The 18,755-nt window shown below is 47.6% G+C and overlaps 1 protein-coding gene across 3 annotated transcripts in view; it reads left to right on the forward strand.

Annotated features, from left to right (window-relative positions):
* The window catches only part of RSRC2 (arginine and serine rich coiled-coil 2), a 326,144-nt gene that overhangs the window by 147,941 nt on the left and 159,448 nt on the right, over nucleotides 1-18,755 (forward strand). For all 3 annotated transcript variants that reach the window (XM_085633609.1, XM_085633611.1, XM_085633612.1), the window contains one exon: nucleotides 2,298-2,420. In XM_085633609.1, coding sequence (XP_085489735.1) covers nucleotides 2,298-2,420 — 123 coding nt within the window. The remainder of the gene's footprint in view (nucleotides 1-2,297; nucleotides 2,421-18,755) is intronic.

Below are 18,755 nucleotides of genomic sequence, written 5' to 3' on the forward strand. Positions count from 1 at the left end.
CAAAACCTTTAGCACCCTCTTAAGTCCCTAGTAAAGGGTACCCTGGTACCTAGGGCCTGAGGTAAGCGGACTCTGTAAATGCTATACCAAAGTAAGGTATTTGGTGTGGTGGTCGATCCGACCCTCCTTAAGGTTGGTACTGAAGGTCAGCCCATGGCATCTCAGCTGGGCAGAGGAAAAACACAGTATCGGACTTCAGAGATTTTTGCGCCTAAGCTGTCCATCATCCTGGCAAAAGGCAGGAAGGCCTGTGGATGCTACTAAGGTGGGCGGGCCAGATGGGGAAGCATCCAAGTGATTTCCACATTTGGATATGCCTAACAATTTAAAGGGAGAACCATGGATTCTGCTGTCATCAGCAAGCAAGAGCTCTTTGACTGCTCGCGCTGGCTGGAACCGGAGTGTTTGCTTTTGCTTGGCGGGAGCTGTCAAAGTATTGGATGCATTGCGATGTATTAATTGTTTTAAAGTGAGTCATCAACTTTTCCCTAAAATGACGTGGCATTCAGGAAAGTATGGGTTCAAAGCCCTCAAAGTTCAGGTCAGTGAGCCATGGTTGGACTCTATTTGTTGCTGATACCAATGTCCTCGGCATGGCTTGTTTAAGCCAACCTCTCTCCTGTGTGTATTTTTCCGCTCTGTGAGCTCAATTATTTAAGTCCTCTGACCGTACTCTACTTTTTACTGATGGGAGACATCCAAAATGGACTGTGATGTCAAAGGGGCTACCATGATTATTGTCCATACGGCTCAAGCTGTGAATCGCGGATAGTGGTGGCAGTAAAATCATATTTTTAATTTCTTTTTATTTATTTTTTTGCAGGGTTTTATATAGCGCGAACTTGACCCGAATCCAATCGGGTATCAGAGCGCTTTACATAGCACCAGTTACGTTACATGAGTTGTGTTCGTGCATTCACACTCTTCTACATCTACCTCTGTGAAGTAATGTCCTACAGGCTCCCATTATGTACATTTTCTGCAGTCTCCTATAATTGGGATGTGCATGGAGATACCCGGTGTGTATATATGATTTAACATGGGTACCTGAATTAACTAAATAGAGTCAATTGGACTCTGTTTGTATGATTGCCTTGTAGTGTCCAACACTACCAGTGTCTTCTCGGACATTGGGGCTTGCACATACACCAACTGTATCTCATTTCTCTAGTATTAGTTTTCACTGTCGGTGGGGGGGTAAGTAGTTGGCAGATACATTTTGATGTTGCTACAGTGAAGGACATGCCTTTGCAGCATTGAAGATTTACCAACAAATTCAAGTGGCACCCATCACCTTACTGGTCATGTGTTGTAATCTAGGGAAGATGAGCACTTCGCGCTCTCGCATCTTTTAGCTATTTTTTGGTCTGGATGAAGTCCGGAAAGACTTGGAGACCCCGTGCTGCAAACTGCAGAGAAAAAGGAAAACGATTGCTTGCCTCTTATGTTATCCTTAAAATGTTATGTATTTTCCCACTTAAAATTATTCTGGTGTGTAACAAATATAAATGAAGAAAAATTTTCATGTTCACCCCACATTAATGCGCAGAAAATATTTCTTGATCTGTTAAATACCTACCAGTGACATTCAACTAATAGAAATTTGACAGAAAACTGTTAAACATGGCCATTTTACGCCAGAAAGTGTTCCTAGTTTTTTGCCTTCTGGTGCTCTGAGGGCTGCACATGCCAGCAACGCAAAATGCAACTTTTCAACCCTTTTTTGAAATACTTGACAAATTTTAATTTTCCCCAAAATATTCAAGGTCTGTGGTTACACCAGCAAATAAACCTCATGGACTGTTTTGAAGGGAGATGCACTTTTCCCAAATATTATCATCCTTGAGTTAGATTAGTAAACTCAAGTATGCTGCTTCAATAAATCTTGGCCTGGCTTCAGGAATTCAGACTGACATGAGCATTATAAACATTGTGTACTGTTAGATTTTGAAGTGCTGTGGTCAGCATTGTATGTTTAACTTGGATTATGTTTTATAAGTCTGAGTATGGCATTCATGTGTTTCAGTGAGACTAATTTAATTGTTGTTTTCTGTCTTAAATATAACAGGTTTTTTTTCTTTGTTACCAAATCGTGCATTTTTAAATTGCCTACTAAGTTGACAGTATAAGAAGATAATACCCTTGGACATTCCATATAAATTGTCCTCAACCAGAATGTGTTTTTGTATTAGTGTCTGTTTGAGGTATAGCGGTTATCGTTCGGGTAGCACCAGCAAAGTAAACAATTGGAGGCTTTCCTGGTTAATATTAACAAACGTGTATTTTTTATTTTGCAGAGAAAAGAAGATAAAAAAACCTGAAAAACTTAGAGTACGCAGTGGAAGCCGAACTCCACCTAGTCCTCCTCCATTTAGAGGTCGAAATTCTGCAATGGATGCACAGGAAGCATTGGCACGAAGGTAATAGATTTGCATACATTGAAGTCTTCAGTCCACCTACCACGGGAGGGGCAGATTTTGTTCATCTGTTAATCAAACATACCATTACATTTTTTAGCTGGAATGTGGCAGTGGTTAAGGCTAAAGCTGGGTTTGCAGAAGTGGCTGAACTTCATTACGCACTATGAAATTGTCCAGACCGTGAAAGATGTATTATGGGATGGATTTCTGAGTGTCGCGCAGCATGCATACCCTCACCTTATGGGTGCGCAAAAGCTGGACCTTAGCCTAGTTCAGGGTTTTTTTTAGACTGCGTAGTCACTCACATATATGCTGGTAGCAGTTTATAACAAGCTTTATCTAATATGGTCCACAGATTTTGGGCCTTTAATTTTTATAATGTTTTTTTCTGCCGAAAATAATGAAAATTACAGCTTTTCTTTTATTAATGCGGTATAACAGTTGTGAGAAAGTGGCTCTGTATATACTGTTCCCTAATAGGTACAGGGTGTACAGAGTCCCCAGTCCCCCAGAGGCTGATAGAGGTCAAAGTTAGGTATGACCTTACTCTCAAAAGTGGTAGCTTGGTCGAGTAGTAAGGCAGTACCAGAGGACAGTGTAAAGCATTTATTGTACACACTCAGTCAGCAAATGGTCTCACACTCAATAACTGAACTCTAGGCCAATGATTTATATATATAAAATATATGCTTGTTTTATTTATAGAACCACAAAGGGGATAAAAATATACTTTCTCAGAATGAGAGGTTGAATATAAATACTTTTTGTCTTAAGCCATGAATTTTTGTAAACAGTCACAGTTGGTTGCAATAAACAATCCTATTTCCTAAACATCACAATGCATTGAGCTCAATGGTACATTCAGGTTATTTGTAATAAATTACTTTTCGGATTACTTTTGGAATTCCAGGTCTGGCTCCTAGATCCAGCTCTGGGTCAGTATTCAGAATCAAGTGATGAAAGTCGTCTTAATAACTGTAGTGATTTTTAAATAATATTTAGCTATTTCAAAAGTTAGCACTTAGAAAATATTTCAAAGAAAACATTCAATGGATCTCTATGGCAAGAAATTCAAATTGCAGGTAGAGTACTTTATCGTTACTTTAGTAATCCAGGACTGGGCACCTAGACCCAGGACTGGGGTCCTTATCAAAAACAGGTAAGTAATTTCGTTTGCAGAAATGGTACGATTTTAAAAGAATATTTCAAATTTGCAAAAGTAGACACTTAGAAGAAATTTCACAGAAAAGCAGACAATGGTTTCCTATGGGAGAAAAATGAGTTGGAGGTAAGTATAGTTGCGGACACTTTTCAGAGTCAGGGCTGGGCACCAAGATCCAGCACTGGGAGCTCACCTAGGAGCAGGTGAGTAAATTCGTTTTTGTCACTTGGCTGATTTTTGGTGAATTTTTGCAGTTTTGAAAAGTTCACACTTAAAAGATTTTTGAAGAAAAAGCCAGTCAATGTTACCCTATGAGGAAAATGAACTTAGCGGTTTTAAGGGTAAGTACTCGACTGGCAGAGTTGAAATTCCGGGCATAGACTCAGGGGGTCCCCCAGTGTCAGGTAGGTACAGTTGGTTCACCCTCAGCGGTTTCAGGACGGCCGGGTGCAGAGAGAGTTAGGCCCAATGTTATCCTATGAGGGATAGGGGGGCCTTGGTTGGTGGCTGCTGTCGGGCAAGCCACGCGGTTGTGGGAGCTGGGCTCCTGGTCACTTACTCAGGGCAAGTGGGGAAGTAAGTTGGTGTAGAGAGTGCACTGCCAGGGCCACTCGGGCGGCTGGGTGCAGGGTGCTTTTGAGCCGTCGGGCGCTCAATGGAAATCAATGGGAATGTTCCGGTTTGGAAAAAGGCTGCAAGCTCGGGGACGAGGATGCTTCAGATGCCACCACCACTTTGAGAGGTAAGTTGGGTAGTTGTAGGTTAGGTGGGTACCCCGGGATTGGGCACAGGGGGCTGCCGGGTGCAGGGGTGCCTTTTGACATCGGGAATCTTACCCTCTTGTTGATCGCGGTTGGGGTGGCACTCTGTTCTGAGGCTGCAGGCTTCTTCCGGGATGTCGAGGGGGGTCCTTGGGTGCCGGACTCGAGGTCACAGTCGCCGTGGGGTCGTCCTCAGGGTCTTTGTCCACTCCGGCACTGGCCAGGCTTGGCAGGTGCAGAGTGTGTTGGGTCCGCGGTCCCGGGCTGCTGCCAGGGGTTAAAAGTAGGTTTCTTGAGTAGAGCCTCTACTCATGGGAGTCCCAGGGGCTTAGAGCCAAAAGGTAGCCAGGTCCTCCGGGGTTGGTGAGGTTGCTGGCCACGAGAGATGCTGGTGCAGGTGCGAGAGTCGACAGGCCGTTAGGGCTGGGGCCTAAGCAGTTGGTGTCTTCTTCTCTTTTTAGCAGCTGCAGGGCAGGTCTTGGTTCTTCTTGCTCTTCTTGTAATTTTCTATCTGGAATCTGGGGAAGGAAGGTTCAGGGGGCCCCTAAATACTAGATTTAGGGGCGTTACAGGTAGGTGAAGGCCAGGGACCAATGGGTCCTTGTCCTGGGGTGGGTACACCCCCTATCCTGCCTCTCTCCTGTGGGAGGGGGGGCAGTAGCCTAATCCTGATAGGGTAGGGCCTCCCATCTTCAAGATGGCGAGAGCCCGGAGATGTGCTTCACCTCGCCTCCCCCACCTGAGGGGTGGGGTGGGCAGGCTGGCACATCCCCTGTCCTTGTATGGGGTTTCCGGCCAAGCTTCCCGCCAGAGTGGGGGGTTGCAGTGGCCTGGGGAAACTCCAACTGGCGGCATGCCTTTGAAGCTTCGCTTTGCTCATCCTGGGGGAGGAGATTTCTCACCTCACCCAGGATGTGCATTGTTGCAGGCCCGGGAGAGCAGGGGCTCTCCCACCCAGGGGTCCAGCAACGTGTCTGCTGTGTGGCAGCCTGGGCAGCCTCAGAGCAGACGTGGATTGTAGGTTAGCTGTAAGGGGGCATCTCTAAGATGCCCTCTGGGGTGCTTAGTACATTAAATCCCACACTGGCATCAGTGTGGGTTTAATGTGCTGAGAAGTTTGACACCAAACTTCCCAGTCTTCAGTGTTGCCATTATGGTGCTGTGGAGCTCGTGTTTGACGAGCTCTCAGCACCATGTACTTGTAAATGGCAGCACTGTACTTACAGTGCCCATGAATGGACCTGGGTACTGTAGGGGCACAGGGCTCCTGCTCCTGTGCCCACACCATAGGCATAAGGCACCCAGCCAGAGGGGTGGCTGACATATGCCTTGGCAGTGTAGGAGATGGGCATGGCACACAGAGATGTGTGTTATGTCGACTCTTGGTTTTGTCCTGCACCCAGACACTCAGCCTGCAAAGGCAGTGTGTGTGTGTAAGGGTACAGGGCCTCTAAGGGTGGCACAATGAGTGCTGCAGCCCTTAGAGGCCTTCCCTGGTCACAAGGCCCTGGGTACCTAGGGTACCATTTACTAGGGGCTGACATGTGGCCAGGGTTTGCCAATTGGGAGTTTGTATTTTAGGGAAGGAACACAGGTCCTGGGCACCTGATTGGCAGGAGCCCAGGGCACAACAAGGAAAAGTGCATCAGCTATTAGGCAAAAAAAGGGGGGGTTACTGCAACAGAAACCCACTTTCTCACAACAGTCCACTGCTTAAAGGTTGATGTTGGTTAGCGGGCGATTTTAATTCTAATTTTGGTGATAATTCATATTTATCTGAGTTCTACCCCTATGATATGATCTAACTTAAAATGTTTTCCAGAATCGATGCCAGGGCTCAATGCTTTTTTCATTGATGGCCAACCATGATGCATGTAAGAACGCCCTTGAGCTTTTTGATTGCAGCGCCTCTAAGATAGCTACATTCACTGTATCCAATGCTTCATAATTAGGGCTCCTGGTTTTATGGTATTTGTTTTTTGCCATTTTTTGGGAGCATTTTTTCTGTATTTATCGACATTTATTTTTTCTACAAGCAAAAGATGATGCTACAGCTAGTATTTTTCCACATTCATTTAAATTGACAATGCACACATGCGCTCGGTTGTTATGTGAGGGCACTGCCACTGTCAATGTACGAGAGGAGAGACCTCGAAGGGCAATAGCTGCTTGTATGGATGAGGGAATCCATTTTGAGGAATTTCAATCAATTGCTTGGCTAGGGCTCTGCTGGAGGATTAGTGTTTGTGAGAAAGTGGCTCTCTATATACTGTACCCAAATAGGTACAGGGTGTACAGAGTCCACAGTCCCCAGAGGTTTGGCAGAGGCTAAAGTTAGATATAACCTTACTCTCAAGTGGTAGCTTGGTCGAGCAGTAAGGCAGTATCAGAGGACAGTGTAAAGCATTTGTTGCACACACTCAGCCAACAAATGGTCTCACACACTCAATAACTGAACTCTAGGCCAATGGTTTATATATAAAAATATATGCTTGTTTTATTTTAGAACCAACAATAGGCATTAAAATATACTATCTCGGAATGAGATGCTTTATAGAAATACTTTTGCAATATGCAATTGACTTTTGTAAACAGTTACAAGTGGTTGCAGTAGGCAGCACAATTCTAAACACAATAATGCATGGAGTTCAATGGAAGTTTCAAGTTATTTGCCACAGATTACTTTTAGGATTACTTTTGGAATTCCAGGACTGGATCCTAGATTCAGTCCTGGGTCAGTACTTGGAATCAAGTGATAAAAGTCGACTTAATTAATGTGATTTTTAGACAATATTTTGCTATTTTAGAAGTTGACACTTAGAAAATATTTCCTAGAGAACAGTCAATGATTCCCTATGGCAAAAAATTGAAGTTGTAGGTATAGTAGGTTCTCATCCAGGGGATACTCATCAATAGTCATAATCTATGAATAATCCCCGCCCATGTGCGGGATCCCGGAGCATATAGAAAATACATATATATAAATATATATATATATACATATGTGAAAACATATAAATGCAGCCTAATAATGTTCAAAACATGGCAATGCTGTAAATTACATATTTTTGCATAGTAGTGCCCCCGTAACCCGTAAGGAAAAAAGGAAGCATCAGGCAAATTATAACACAGCACTGCTTTATTGCCATAAAGCAACATGTAATTGTAGGCATTCGCCAGTAGGCTGCAGTAGAGTATCAAGAATCCAAGAAAACTGACACCTTGCCTTTAAGGCATTAGAGTAGGGGGACCGTGCCTTTAAGGCCTGCCCGTGACCCCCTGCTCCCATGATGCACTACAGGTGACAGTTGGGTCAGTTCTTTTTTCCGGCTCCTTCTGTGAGGATCCTGGAGCTTGAGCTCTTCAGTTTTTTGACTGAAATTTTGAATTACAGCTTTTTCTAGCTTTTTTCGACGTTTTCTGGCTTATAAGGGCTAATTCTGCTGGTTCCAGTGAATTTTCCAATTTTTTTCCAGTCAGAATGTCTCCTTTATTTAGGAAATGCCCTTCTTGTGGTAATAAAATGGCACTGTTGGATCCACACTCGGTGTGTATTGTGTGTTTACCATCAAAACACGATCCTGACCAGTGTCCCCACTGCCAGAAGTTCTCAAAGCGCACTCTGAGGGACAGAGAGCGCATTAAACTGCATGCAAGACTGGAGAAGGAACGAAGCCGTCGTGAAGGCGAGCATTCCTCATCAAGACCACCTTCTTCAGCTACGCAAGTACAGAAACGGCGACATACCAGCTCCCCGGGCTCCAAGAAGACCAGGAGTCCAAGAGGTTCGCCGTCGACGTCGAGGATGCCGGCGAAGAGAGGTCGACGTCGAAGTCGCCCGGTCGACGTCGAGAGAGGTCGACGTCGAAGTCGCCCAGTCGACGGCGAGAGAGGTCGACGTCAAAGTCGCCCAGTCGACGGCGAGAGAGGTCGACGTCGAAGACACGGCCGACGTCGAGGTCATCTAGCCGACGTCAGGTGCCAGAGAAGAGGAGATCGACATCGAGGTCTCCACGACCGGCGTCGAGACCAGAACGGCATACCTCACACTTGCCGATGGTGACGCAGACGTCGTCGACGTCAAGGGATTCGACGTCGAGGGCGAAGGCTGGACCGCCCGCGGAGAGGTCCCCAGGAGAACAGTCATCATCTCCGGGACTGCACATCGTGCAAATATCTCCAGAAAGATCACCCGAGGCTCCAGAGCGGTTTGGACTGTCACCGCGCTGGTTACGAGATGTGGGCGCTGCCGCATGTCGGAGTCCGGGATCGGACTACTCCCGCATGTATTCCCCACCGCGCAGGAGTAAATCGCCTCCGAGGGATCCACGGCCAATTTCACCACGCCGGTCTCGTTCCAGGGACCGTCGCACCGCGCCAAAACGTCCAAGATCTCCGTCCAAGCGCAGATCAGGATCAAGGGCTCACCAAAGCGAACGCTCCCACAAGAGGCGACGCACCAGGTCGTCCACTGGGACTGCATCCACAAGATCCTCAGTCCGGGACTACTCCCCTACTTTTTCATCCACGCCTCCATCGCGAGTGTCCCCGGTGGATGACATTATAACGTTCTCGGACGTCCTGGGTAGAGGGGCGCAAAAGTTGAACATCGCACTGCACGCCCCTCAGGCACCCACTTCTGTGATCTTTGACACTTTACACCATCGGTCAGCTCCCAGACCTCTGCTCCCGTTGGTGCCAGGATTGTTAGAACCAGCGATGGCCACGTTCCTTACACCGGCTACAGCGGGCTCGGTCCCCTCGAGAATAGCAAAGAAGTACAAGGCTCCGGCCGAGGACCCTTTATTCTTGAGGGCGGACCCGCCAGCGGATTCGGTGATAGTGGCGGCGGCCATGAAGTCTCACTCAGCCTCAATATCTGCTTCTGTCCCCCCTGAGAAGGACAGCAAGCTTATGGACTCCTACGGCAGGAGAATGTGCAACACATCTGCCGCGCACATGAAGGTCGCTAGCGCTTCAGCCCTGCTAGGGAGGTATGATCGTTCCCTATGGGATTCCCTGGCCAGATTCGTGGAGAAATTGCCTAGGGAGGACAGGCAGGACTTCACGGAGATCCTACATGAAGGCGGACTGGTGGCCAACCAAGTAATAAGCGCAGCGGCGGATGCATCAGACCTAGCCGCGCATGGCTACTCCCATGGCATCTGCTCCCGCCGTTCGGCCTGGCTCAGATTAACAGCCCTCAAACCAGATGCGCAGAAAAGGATTCTTAACCTGCCGTTTAATGGATCATCGCTATTTGGAGCTCATGCGGACGACCAAATGAGCAAGATGAAAACGGAATTGGACACTGTAAAGGCTGTGGGACTGGAAAAACGCAAAGAGTTCCGCAAGCGCTTTCGCCAGGGCGACAAACGTGCCTTTCACCAGCGCGTTCAAACGCCCCAATGGTCCTCTCAAAACCAACAGAGGTCCCAGTTTCAGCAAAGGGGCCGGGGCAGAGGAAGAGGAAATGCTAAACAGCAGCAGTCCTCTAACAAGCAACCTCCCAAGCAGTGAAAACTTACTTCCTCCGCACTCGTTCGCCACTCCGGTGGGAGGAAGTGTTACCGCTCACCTGGCAGAGTGGAATACAATTACAAACGACAAATGGGTGCTGAGTATTGTAGAGCGTGGCTACTTGCTGAGGTTCAAATCTCCCCCTCCGCAGGTACCCCCACGGAAACAGCCACTCCCTCTCAGCCAGAACAAGCTTTTAAAGGACGAAGTTGCCACTCTCCTCTCCAAAAACGCCATAGAGGAAGTTCCAAACAGGCAGAGAAATCGGGGAGTGTACTCCCGGTATTTTCTTGTTCAGAAAAGAGGAGCGATCGGAGACTACAGACCCATCCTCGATCTCCGCCTACTCAACAGATTTCTCAGAAGGGAAAAATTCAGGATGCTAGCACTGCACCAGATCTTCCCACATCTACACCAAGGGGACTGGATGTGTGCCATCGATTTACAGGATGCATACTTCCACATTCCTGTCTCAGCGAAACATCGGAAGTTTCTCAGATTTCGCATCTTTCACCAACATTATCAATACAAGGTCCTGCCATTCGGCCTCAAGTCCGCGCCACGAACGTTCTCAAAGTGCATGGCGGTGGTGGCTGCATTTCTCCGCAAACGGAAGATATTCGTCTACCCATATCTAGACGACTGGCTCTTAAAAAGTTCCACCCCGGTTCAACTCCAGAGTCATCTCTCGTTCTGCCTAAACCTTCTACACTCGTTGGGCCTTCAGGTCAACTACCGGAAGTCGATCCTCAATCCAACTCAGCGGATCCACTACCTGGGCGCCTCTCTAGACTCCTCAAGCGCAAGCGTGTGTCCTTCGGAGGAGAGGTTATCCTCCATGCTGCAAAAAAGCCGCACGCTTCTCAGCACGGAATATCCCACAGCCAGACAAGTGTCATCTCTCCTGGGATCCATGGCCTCGTGCATCTACATCGTGCCCAACGCACGTCTGCACATGCGTCCTCTGCAACAAGACCTAGAGGATCAGTGGTCGCAGAGGACCGGCCGCTGGGAAGATCACATTACCCTTCATCAAGCCGCCAAAGATTCCATCCGGTGGTGGATGAAGCGCTCCCATCTGCTTCACGGCGTCCCATTCCATCAGGCGCCTCCGACACAGACGGTGGTCACAGACGCCTCCATGCAGGGCTGGGGGGCTCATATGGGCCGGCTTCAAGTACAAGGTCTCTGGTCCGCTACCGAGCAGAGCTATCACATCAACTTCTTGGAGCTACGAGCAGTCCATCTCGCTCTCAAGTCCCTGTACCCATCCCTGCAGACCGACTATGTTCAGGTTCAGACGGACAACACCACAACTATGTTCTATCTGAACAAGCAAGGAGGGACCAGATCACGGGTCCTGTCTCTGGAGGCCCAGTCAATCTGGAAATGGCTTCTGGCGAGAAACCTGACGATCGTCGCTGTTCACCTGCCAGGGACCCTGAACGTGCAGGCGGACGGCCTCAGCAGAGACTTCGTCGAAGCGCACGACTGGGTGCTCAACGAAGGCGTCGCTCAAGACATCTTCCGCTTGTGGGGCATACCAGACATCGATCTGTTCGCAGACGCGGACAACAAAAAATGCCCCGTCTTCGCCTCCAGGTTCCCTCAACGGGGGTCGCAGGGGAACGCGCTTTTGATCAGCTGGTCGAGGACATTGCTTTACGCTTTTCCTCCTCTCCCTCTCATCCCGGCTGTGATTCAGAAGTTCTACAGGGCCAGAACTCGGATGATCCTAATAGCACCGGAGTGGCCCCGGCAGTGGTGGTACCCGGATCTACTCCAGCTGTCGGAGGTACCACAGAGGAGGTTGCCATGCCTGCCGAACTTGCTGACCAAGGACAAGGGGAGAGTGTTCCACCCCAATCTCCCCTCCCTCCGCTTGACGGCATGGCTCCTGAATTCATCCAGTACGGACATCTAGATCTTCCACCGGACTGTATGAGCATTCTTCGGGAGGCAAAGAGGCCCTCCACGAGGAAGTCGTATGGCTTTAAATGGAAAAGATTCTGCTTCTGGTGTAGAGATAACACCCTTGATCCGATCCGGGGTCAAGAACAGGTTATTCTCCCCTACTTACTGTACTTGGCGAAGTCTGGGTTAAAGTACTCTTCCATCAGAGTACACTTAGCTGCTATTACAGCCTATAGGAAGTCTCCTACCCAGACCTCATTCTTTCAGATGCCAGTGGTAAAGGATTTCTTAGAAGGGCTTAAGAAAGTTTACCCACCTGTGAGGTCTCCTTCCCCTTCCTGGGAACTGAACATCGTTCTCTCTAAACTGATGGGAGGTCCTTTTGAGCCGATTCATAAGGCCTCCTTGCAACATTTGACCTGGAAGGCTGCCTTCTTAGTAGCCATCACTTCGGCCCGTAGGGTTAGTGAAATTCAGGCCCTCTGCTGCAAGGAACCTTACACGGTGTTTCATGCTAATAGGGTGGTGCTCCGTACTCATCCGAGCTTCCTGCCCAAGGTGGTTTCGGACTTCCATATTAATCAGGTGATCACGTTGCCCACCTTCTTTCCTCAGCCGACCACACCCCCGGAGAGAGCTCTACACTCTCTTGACCTCCGGAGGGTTTTGAAATTCTATCTAGCTAAGACCCTTACTCTTAGAAAGTCAGACAGGCTCTTTGTTAACTATGGACCCACTAATACCGGGCTGGCTGCGGCCAAGAGATCTATCTCTAGATGGATTGTCTCTTGTATAGCTTTGGCTTACCAACTGTCCCACAAAGTTCTGCAGGGCAAACCTAGAGCACACTCTACTCGGGGGAAGGCTTCTACGGTAGCACTCCTTCGCAACGTTCCCATGTCTGAGATCTGTAAAGCGGCTACATGGCGCTCAGTCCATACTTTCACGCGCCATTATTGCCTAGATTCAGACGCACAGGCCGACGCCCAGGTGGGGCAGGCCTCTTTGAGGAACCTATTTGCATAACTGTAATGCAAGATGTGTCTTTTAATGTATGTTTTAACTGTTTTGTTGCTCGTCCGCGAGACTTTGGGTATGGGCTTGCTACTCTATTCATAGATTATGACTATTGATGAGTATCCCCTGGATGAGAAGGATTAGTTACTTACCTGTAATCCTAGTTCTCATCCAGGGGTATACTCATCAAAGTCATAAGCGACCCACCCACCTCCCCGGACGAGCAATGTTTTCTCTTTAAATAAGTGATGTATGGAAGGCAGATCTACTCAGGTGCGGAGGCACCGCCAAAAAGAACTGGCCCAACTGTCACCTGTAGTGCATCATGGGAGCAGGGGGTCACGGGCAGGCCTTAAAGGCACGGTCCCCCTACTCTAATGCCTTAAAGGCAAGGTGTCAGTTTTCTTGGATTCTTGATACTCTACTGCAGCCTACTGGCGAATGCCTACAATTACATGTTGCTTTATGGCAATAAAGCAGTGCTGTGTTATAATTTGCCTGATGCTTCCTTTTTTCCTTACGGGTTACGGGGGCACTACTATGCAAAAATATGTAATTTACAGCATTGCCATGTTTTGAACATTATTAGGCTGCATTTATATGTTTTCACATATGTATATATATATATATTTATATATATGTATTTTCTATATGCTCCGGGATCCCGCACATGGGCGGGGATTATTCATAGATTATGACTTTGATGAGTATACCCCTGGATGAGAACTAGGATTACAGGTAAGTAACTAATCCTTCTCGTTACTTTTGTAATCCAGTACTGGGTGCCTAGACTCAGTACTGGGACCTTTATCCAAAACAGGTAAGTAATTATGTTTTCAGATATTATACGATTTTTAAAGATTGCAGAAATTGACACTTAAAAGAAATTTCAAAGAAAAACAGTCAATGATTTCCTATGGAAGAAAATTGGGTTACTGGTAAGTACAGTTGTAAGTATTTTTCAGAGTCAGTGCTGGGCACCAAGATCCAGCACTGGGAGCTCACCTAAGAGCAGGTGAGTATTTTTGTTTTCGTTACTCTGCTGATTTTTGGTGAATATTTTAAGAATCGAAAAGTCCACACTTAGAAGAAATTTCAGGAAAAGCCAGTCAATGTTACCCTATGGAGAAAATTGAGTTATCGGTTTAAAGATAGTACTCGACTGGCAGAGTTAAGGTTCTGGGCATAGACTCAGGGGTTTCCCAGGGTCAGGTAGGTACAGTTGGTTCACCCTCAAGGCACAAGGGCGGCCGAGTGCAGAGAGAGTTAGGCCCAATGTTATCCTATTAGAGGTAGGGGGCCTTGGATGGTAGCTGCTGACTGGCAGGCCACACGGCTGTGGGAGCTGGGCTCCTGGTCACTTAGGGTAAGTGGGGAAGTAGATGGGTGTAGAGGCTGCACTGCCAGGGCCACTCTGGCAGCTGGGTTCAGGGTGCTTTTGAGCCTTCGGGCGCTCAATTGATTTCAATGGGAAATCTCCGGTTTAGAAAAAGACTGGAAGCTCGGGGACGAAGATTCTTCAGGTGCCACCACCACTTCGAGAGGTAAGATGGGTAGTTGGAGGATAGGTAGGTACCCCGGGATTGGGCACAGGGGGGCGCTGGGTGCAGGGGTGCCTTTTGGTGTCGGGAAATCTTACCCTTTGTTGATCGCGGTTGGGGGGGGGGCACCTTGTTCTGAGACTGCGGGCTTCTTCAGGAGTGTCGAGGGAGGTCCTTGGGTGCCGGACTCGGGGTCACAGTCGCGGTGGGGTCGTCCTTGTGGTATTTGTTCACTCTGGCACAGGCCAGGCTAGGCTGGTGCAGACTGTGCTGGGTTTGTGGTTCCGGGCTGGATTAGAAGTATATTTTGAGAAGAGCCTCTACTCATGGGAGTCCCAGGGGTTTAGAGTCCAAAGGTAGCTAGGTCCTCCGGGGTTTGTGAGGTTGCTGGCCACACGAGATGCCGGGTTGGAGCAGGAGCAGGTTTGAGGGTCGACAGGCCGGTAGGGCTGGGGCCAAAGCAGTTGGTGTCTTCCTCTTCTTAGCAGCTGCAGGGCAGGTCTTTCTTCTAGCTCTTCGGAATCTGGGGAAGGAAGGTTCAGGGTGACCCTAAATACTAGATTTAGGGGCGTTACAGGTAGGTGGTGGGTACATCCCTATCCCTATCCTGCCTCTCTCATGTGGCTAGGCACTAGCCTAGTCCTGATAGGGTAGGGCTTCCTGTCTTCAAGATGGCGAGAGCCCGGAGATGTGCTTCACCTCGCCTCCCCCACCTGAGGGGTGGGGGTTGGCAGGCTGGCGCATCCCCTGTACTTATTTGGGTTTTCCGGCCAAGCTTCCCGCCAGAGTGGGGGGTTGCAGTGGCCTGGGGAAGCTCACAGAGGCGGCATGCCTTTGAAGCTTCCCCCTGCCCATCCTGGGGGAGGAGATTTAGCACCTCGCCCAGGATGTGCATTGTTGCAGACCCAGGAGAGCAGGGGCTCTCCTACCCAGGGGTCCAGCAACATGTCTGCTGTGTGGCAGCCTAGGCAGCCTCAGAACAGACGTGGATTGTAGGTTAGGTTTTAGGGGGCATCTCTAAGATGCCCTCTGGGGTGCTTGGTACATTAAATCCCACACTGGCATCCGTGTGGGTTTAATGTGCTGAGAAGTTTGATACCAAACTTCTCAGTCTTCAGTGTTTGACGAGCTCTCAGCACCATATACTCGTAAATGGCAGCACTGCACTTACAGTGCCCAGGAATGGACCTGGGTACTATAGGGGCACAGGGCTCCTGCTCCTGTGCCCACACCATTGGCATAGGGCACCCAGCTAGAGGGTTGGTTGATGTATGCCATGGCAGTGTAGGTGATGGGCATGGCACACAGGGATGTGTGCCATGTCGACTTTGTTTTGTCTTGCACCCAGACACCCATCCTGCAAGGGCAGTGTGTGTGTGTGTGTAAGGGTACAGGGCCTCTAAGGCTGGCACAATGAGTGCTGCAGCCCTTAGAGGCCCCTGGTCAAAAGGCCCTGGGTACCTAGGGTACCATTTACCAGGGGCTGACATGTGGCCAGGGTTTGCCGTTTTGTGTTTTTAGGGAAGGAACATAGGCCCCGTGCACCTGATTGGCAGGAGTCCAGGGTACTCTCAGTCTAAGTACATTCAGCAAACAGTGGGGGCATACCATGTAAGAATGATGGCACTTTCTCACAGTGTTCTATTTGTTCGAACTGTAAGGATGAATGAGGGTAGCTGTCTCCCCTGCATTGTTTCACAAACCAGTCAAAACATCCATGACAAGCACTCACATTGCGCTGACTACTTTCCAAGTGATCAGACCTCATTAGCATGGATTGTACAGGTTCCTGCGTTGCACAGAGGGGCCATCGCTCCCACCAGGCGCGCAACATCCATTTGGTTCAAAAGGCTCCAAACCCACCGCGCTTTCACTTCATAACTCCATTGCGTGGCGACAGCTTGTTGCAATTGCACCCATATTTGGTTCGCTCTCCGTGCTTCCGCTCTCTCTTTGGTGCTCACCGACTTGTGTTGTTACTATGTACTCTTATTTCTCTCTTCTTCCGGTAGCATTTACCCATTCAGCCCTCCCGCTCTGAAAATTGTTTCAGCACTGATGTCCTAAATATTCCTTTTAGTTGTTGCCAGCAAGCAGATTTCAAAAAGTTAGGATTGTTTGATCTATACGCGGGATTGAGTTGTACGTGTTTAATTACGTTTTACAAATGTTGAGATTGGGAGGTGTTTGACCATTACTTTGATCGACGAGACAACTAGTGAAGGACTGGGTGGGACATTTCAGTTGTGAAGTTTCCTCCTTGTGCGCATGAGGGGGAGGCGTGGAATACATCTGAGCAAGGAAGGGTGGTTGATTATGTCTGGGAATTAGAAAGGGCGGTGGCGATGGAGGAAGGAAAGACGTAGCATGACACTCCTTCCCGCATAGCCCAGCCACAAACAGTGTTAAATCTTTTTTTGCCCTTGTATTAGAAATGTTGCCCCATTATATCCTGGCCAGGTTTGTGCTATTCGCAAGTACACTTTGACTAGTAAAATACTGGCTGTTTCAATCACCAGAAAGTTAATCTGCTCTCCCTCTTTTTGTAACGTTATCTAAGCTATCTGAGGTTTTCTCTGGGGCTGCGTTGAGATTTACAAAAAACAAATCTATAAACACTGGTTTACGGGGCAGAGGCAAAATATTTGGAAGCAAGAGGCTGAATCGAAGGCTCTGGGAATAACTGGCTGATATGACTCCTGGCAGTGAGATCAGTTAAGCGTTACACAGGCTGAATGTTTTCTGGATATATGGTCGGAGAAAAAGAGGGTAACTGAATAGTTATGCAAGGTGTTTGGTAGAAGCTCTACAGCGTCCTGTGGTTGGGCACTTAAGAAAGAATTCAACTTGATAAAATAGGTGCCCACAGCCTAATGCCTGTGTAAAGTGTTGTGCAACGTTCCATGTATATAAAATGTAAATGCTCTGATTACTAACCTGTGATTTTCATTACTGCTTATCCTACACAGTTCTTACTGAGGGTCATAAGCAGTGTGATAAGCCATAGGGACTTGGAGGTAATGCTTGCATTACTTGCATGTAATCAATGTTTCTCATGGTCCTACAATTCCTCGTACAGTTCTTATCTGTCCCTCACTTAAGGGCAGTGACTCCTGAGGTAGCCATAGTAATTAAGGGAATCTAATTTTATCTTTGTTTAGGGTCAAGATTATTGATGGTGGTAAAAAAAGGAATAACATTTGAACCAACTCCAATATTTCTGCTGTAATTCTCTTGTAGGATATATGTAAAGTATAACCTCCTGCTTATCGTCAAAGTGTTTTGTGGAAGTCACCAAGTGAGCAAGCACATTTCAGTCCTGGGGACCTTGGACAGTACAGCCTGGGTACAAGCACAGCTGGGATGCCACATTTGAATTCCTTTCAATACTTCCTTGGTGTTTAGAAGTTCACTGGTAAACCCCTGTTTTGCTAGGAGGCGGATGACGCTCTCAGGGTTTGCAGATCCACTGAGGCTCCTCCAATAGAAACAGTGCTATAGTGTTTTGATTCTTTTTCCCGGTTTGTAACTCTCACAACATCATAGAGGTGGGAATTACTTGATGAGTGCTGTAAACCCAAAAATGAGTGCCATGAACCAGTTTAAGAAAAAATATTTGTGTATAGTATGAAAAACAAAAAAGTCATTTACAATGTCAATAGCTCAAAATAATGTCAGTGTGAGACCTATTGCATTGTAATTGCGTGTTTAGTAATCCTAATCCGCTCTCCCTTTCATTAAATATTTCTATGAAAGCTAAACAGGAGGCAGTTGCGGGCCACTCTTTCAACTGTTAAGAACAACCGGAGTAGGCTGGTTTGGGGAAAAAGCCACCTTCTCGCAAGTTTTGTACAAGTTTGTAGCAAGTAATCTGAGTGCCATCCTAAACTGCCCATCCAGCAGGGTAGGGAGAGAGACTGTTGCTTCTTTTGTATCCTTGGAAAATCCCGAAAAAGATTATTGTGAGAAAGGTTCAGCCTGTTGAACCAGGGGTTGTGCCTTGGTTTTATAAAACATGTAGGTTGGCCATTAGGAAGTTACAGTATGCCCTCTAAGTAAATCCACAAGGATTTGGGAGGAAATTGCAATCTGCAGAAAGAAGTATAAACAGGCCCATGCATTAAGGAAAGACAAGGTGAGGACGGAGCATTTGGGTCAACTGGCTCGGGCATGCATGCGTGCTCAAAAATTTCAGGTAATTTTGGAATCTAGTTAATAACTATTCTTTGTAAGTGGCACCCAAGATGGTGTTTCACTTAAGAAGTGCATATGGCCTGATTTTGATCCACCTTGGTTTTAGATTAATTTCTCTTTTTCTCTGGGAGAAGTAACATCTACCATTATGTTAAATTCATCCTATAAAGCACCCTTTTTTTTTTTTTTATTATTTCACTTTACAAAACTATAAAAACATTACTAA

This window comes from Triturus cristatus, chromosome 11, assembly GCF_964204655.1.
Source record: "Triturus cristatus chromosome 11, aTriCri1.1, whole genome shotgun sequence".
Classification (NCBI taxonomy): Eukaryota; Metazoa; Chordata; class Amphibia; order Caudata; family Salamandridae; genus Triturus; species Triturus cristatus.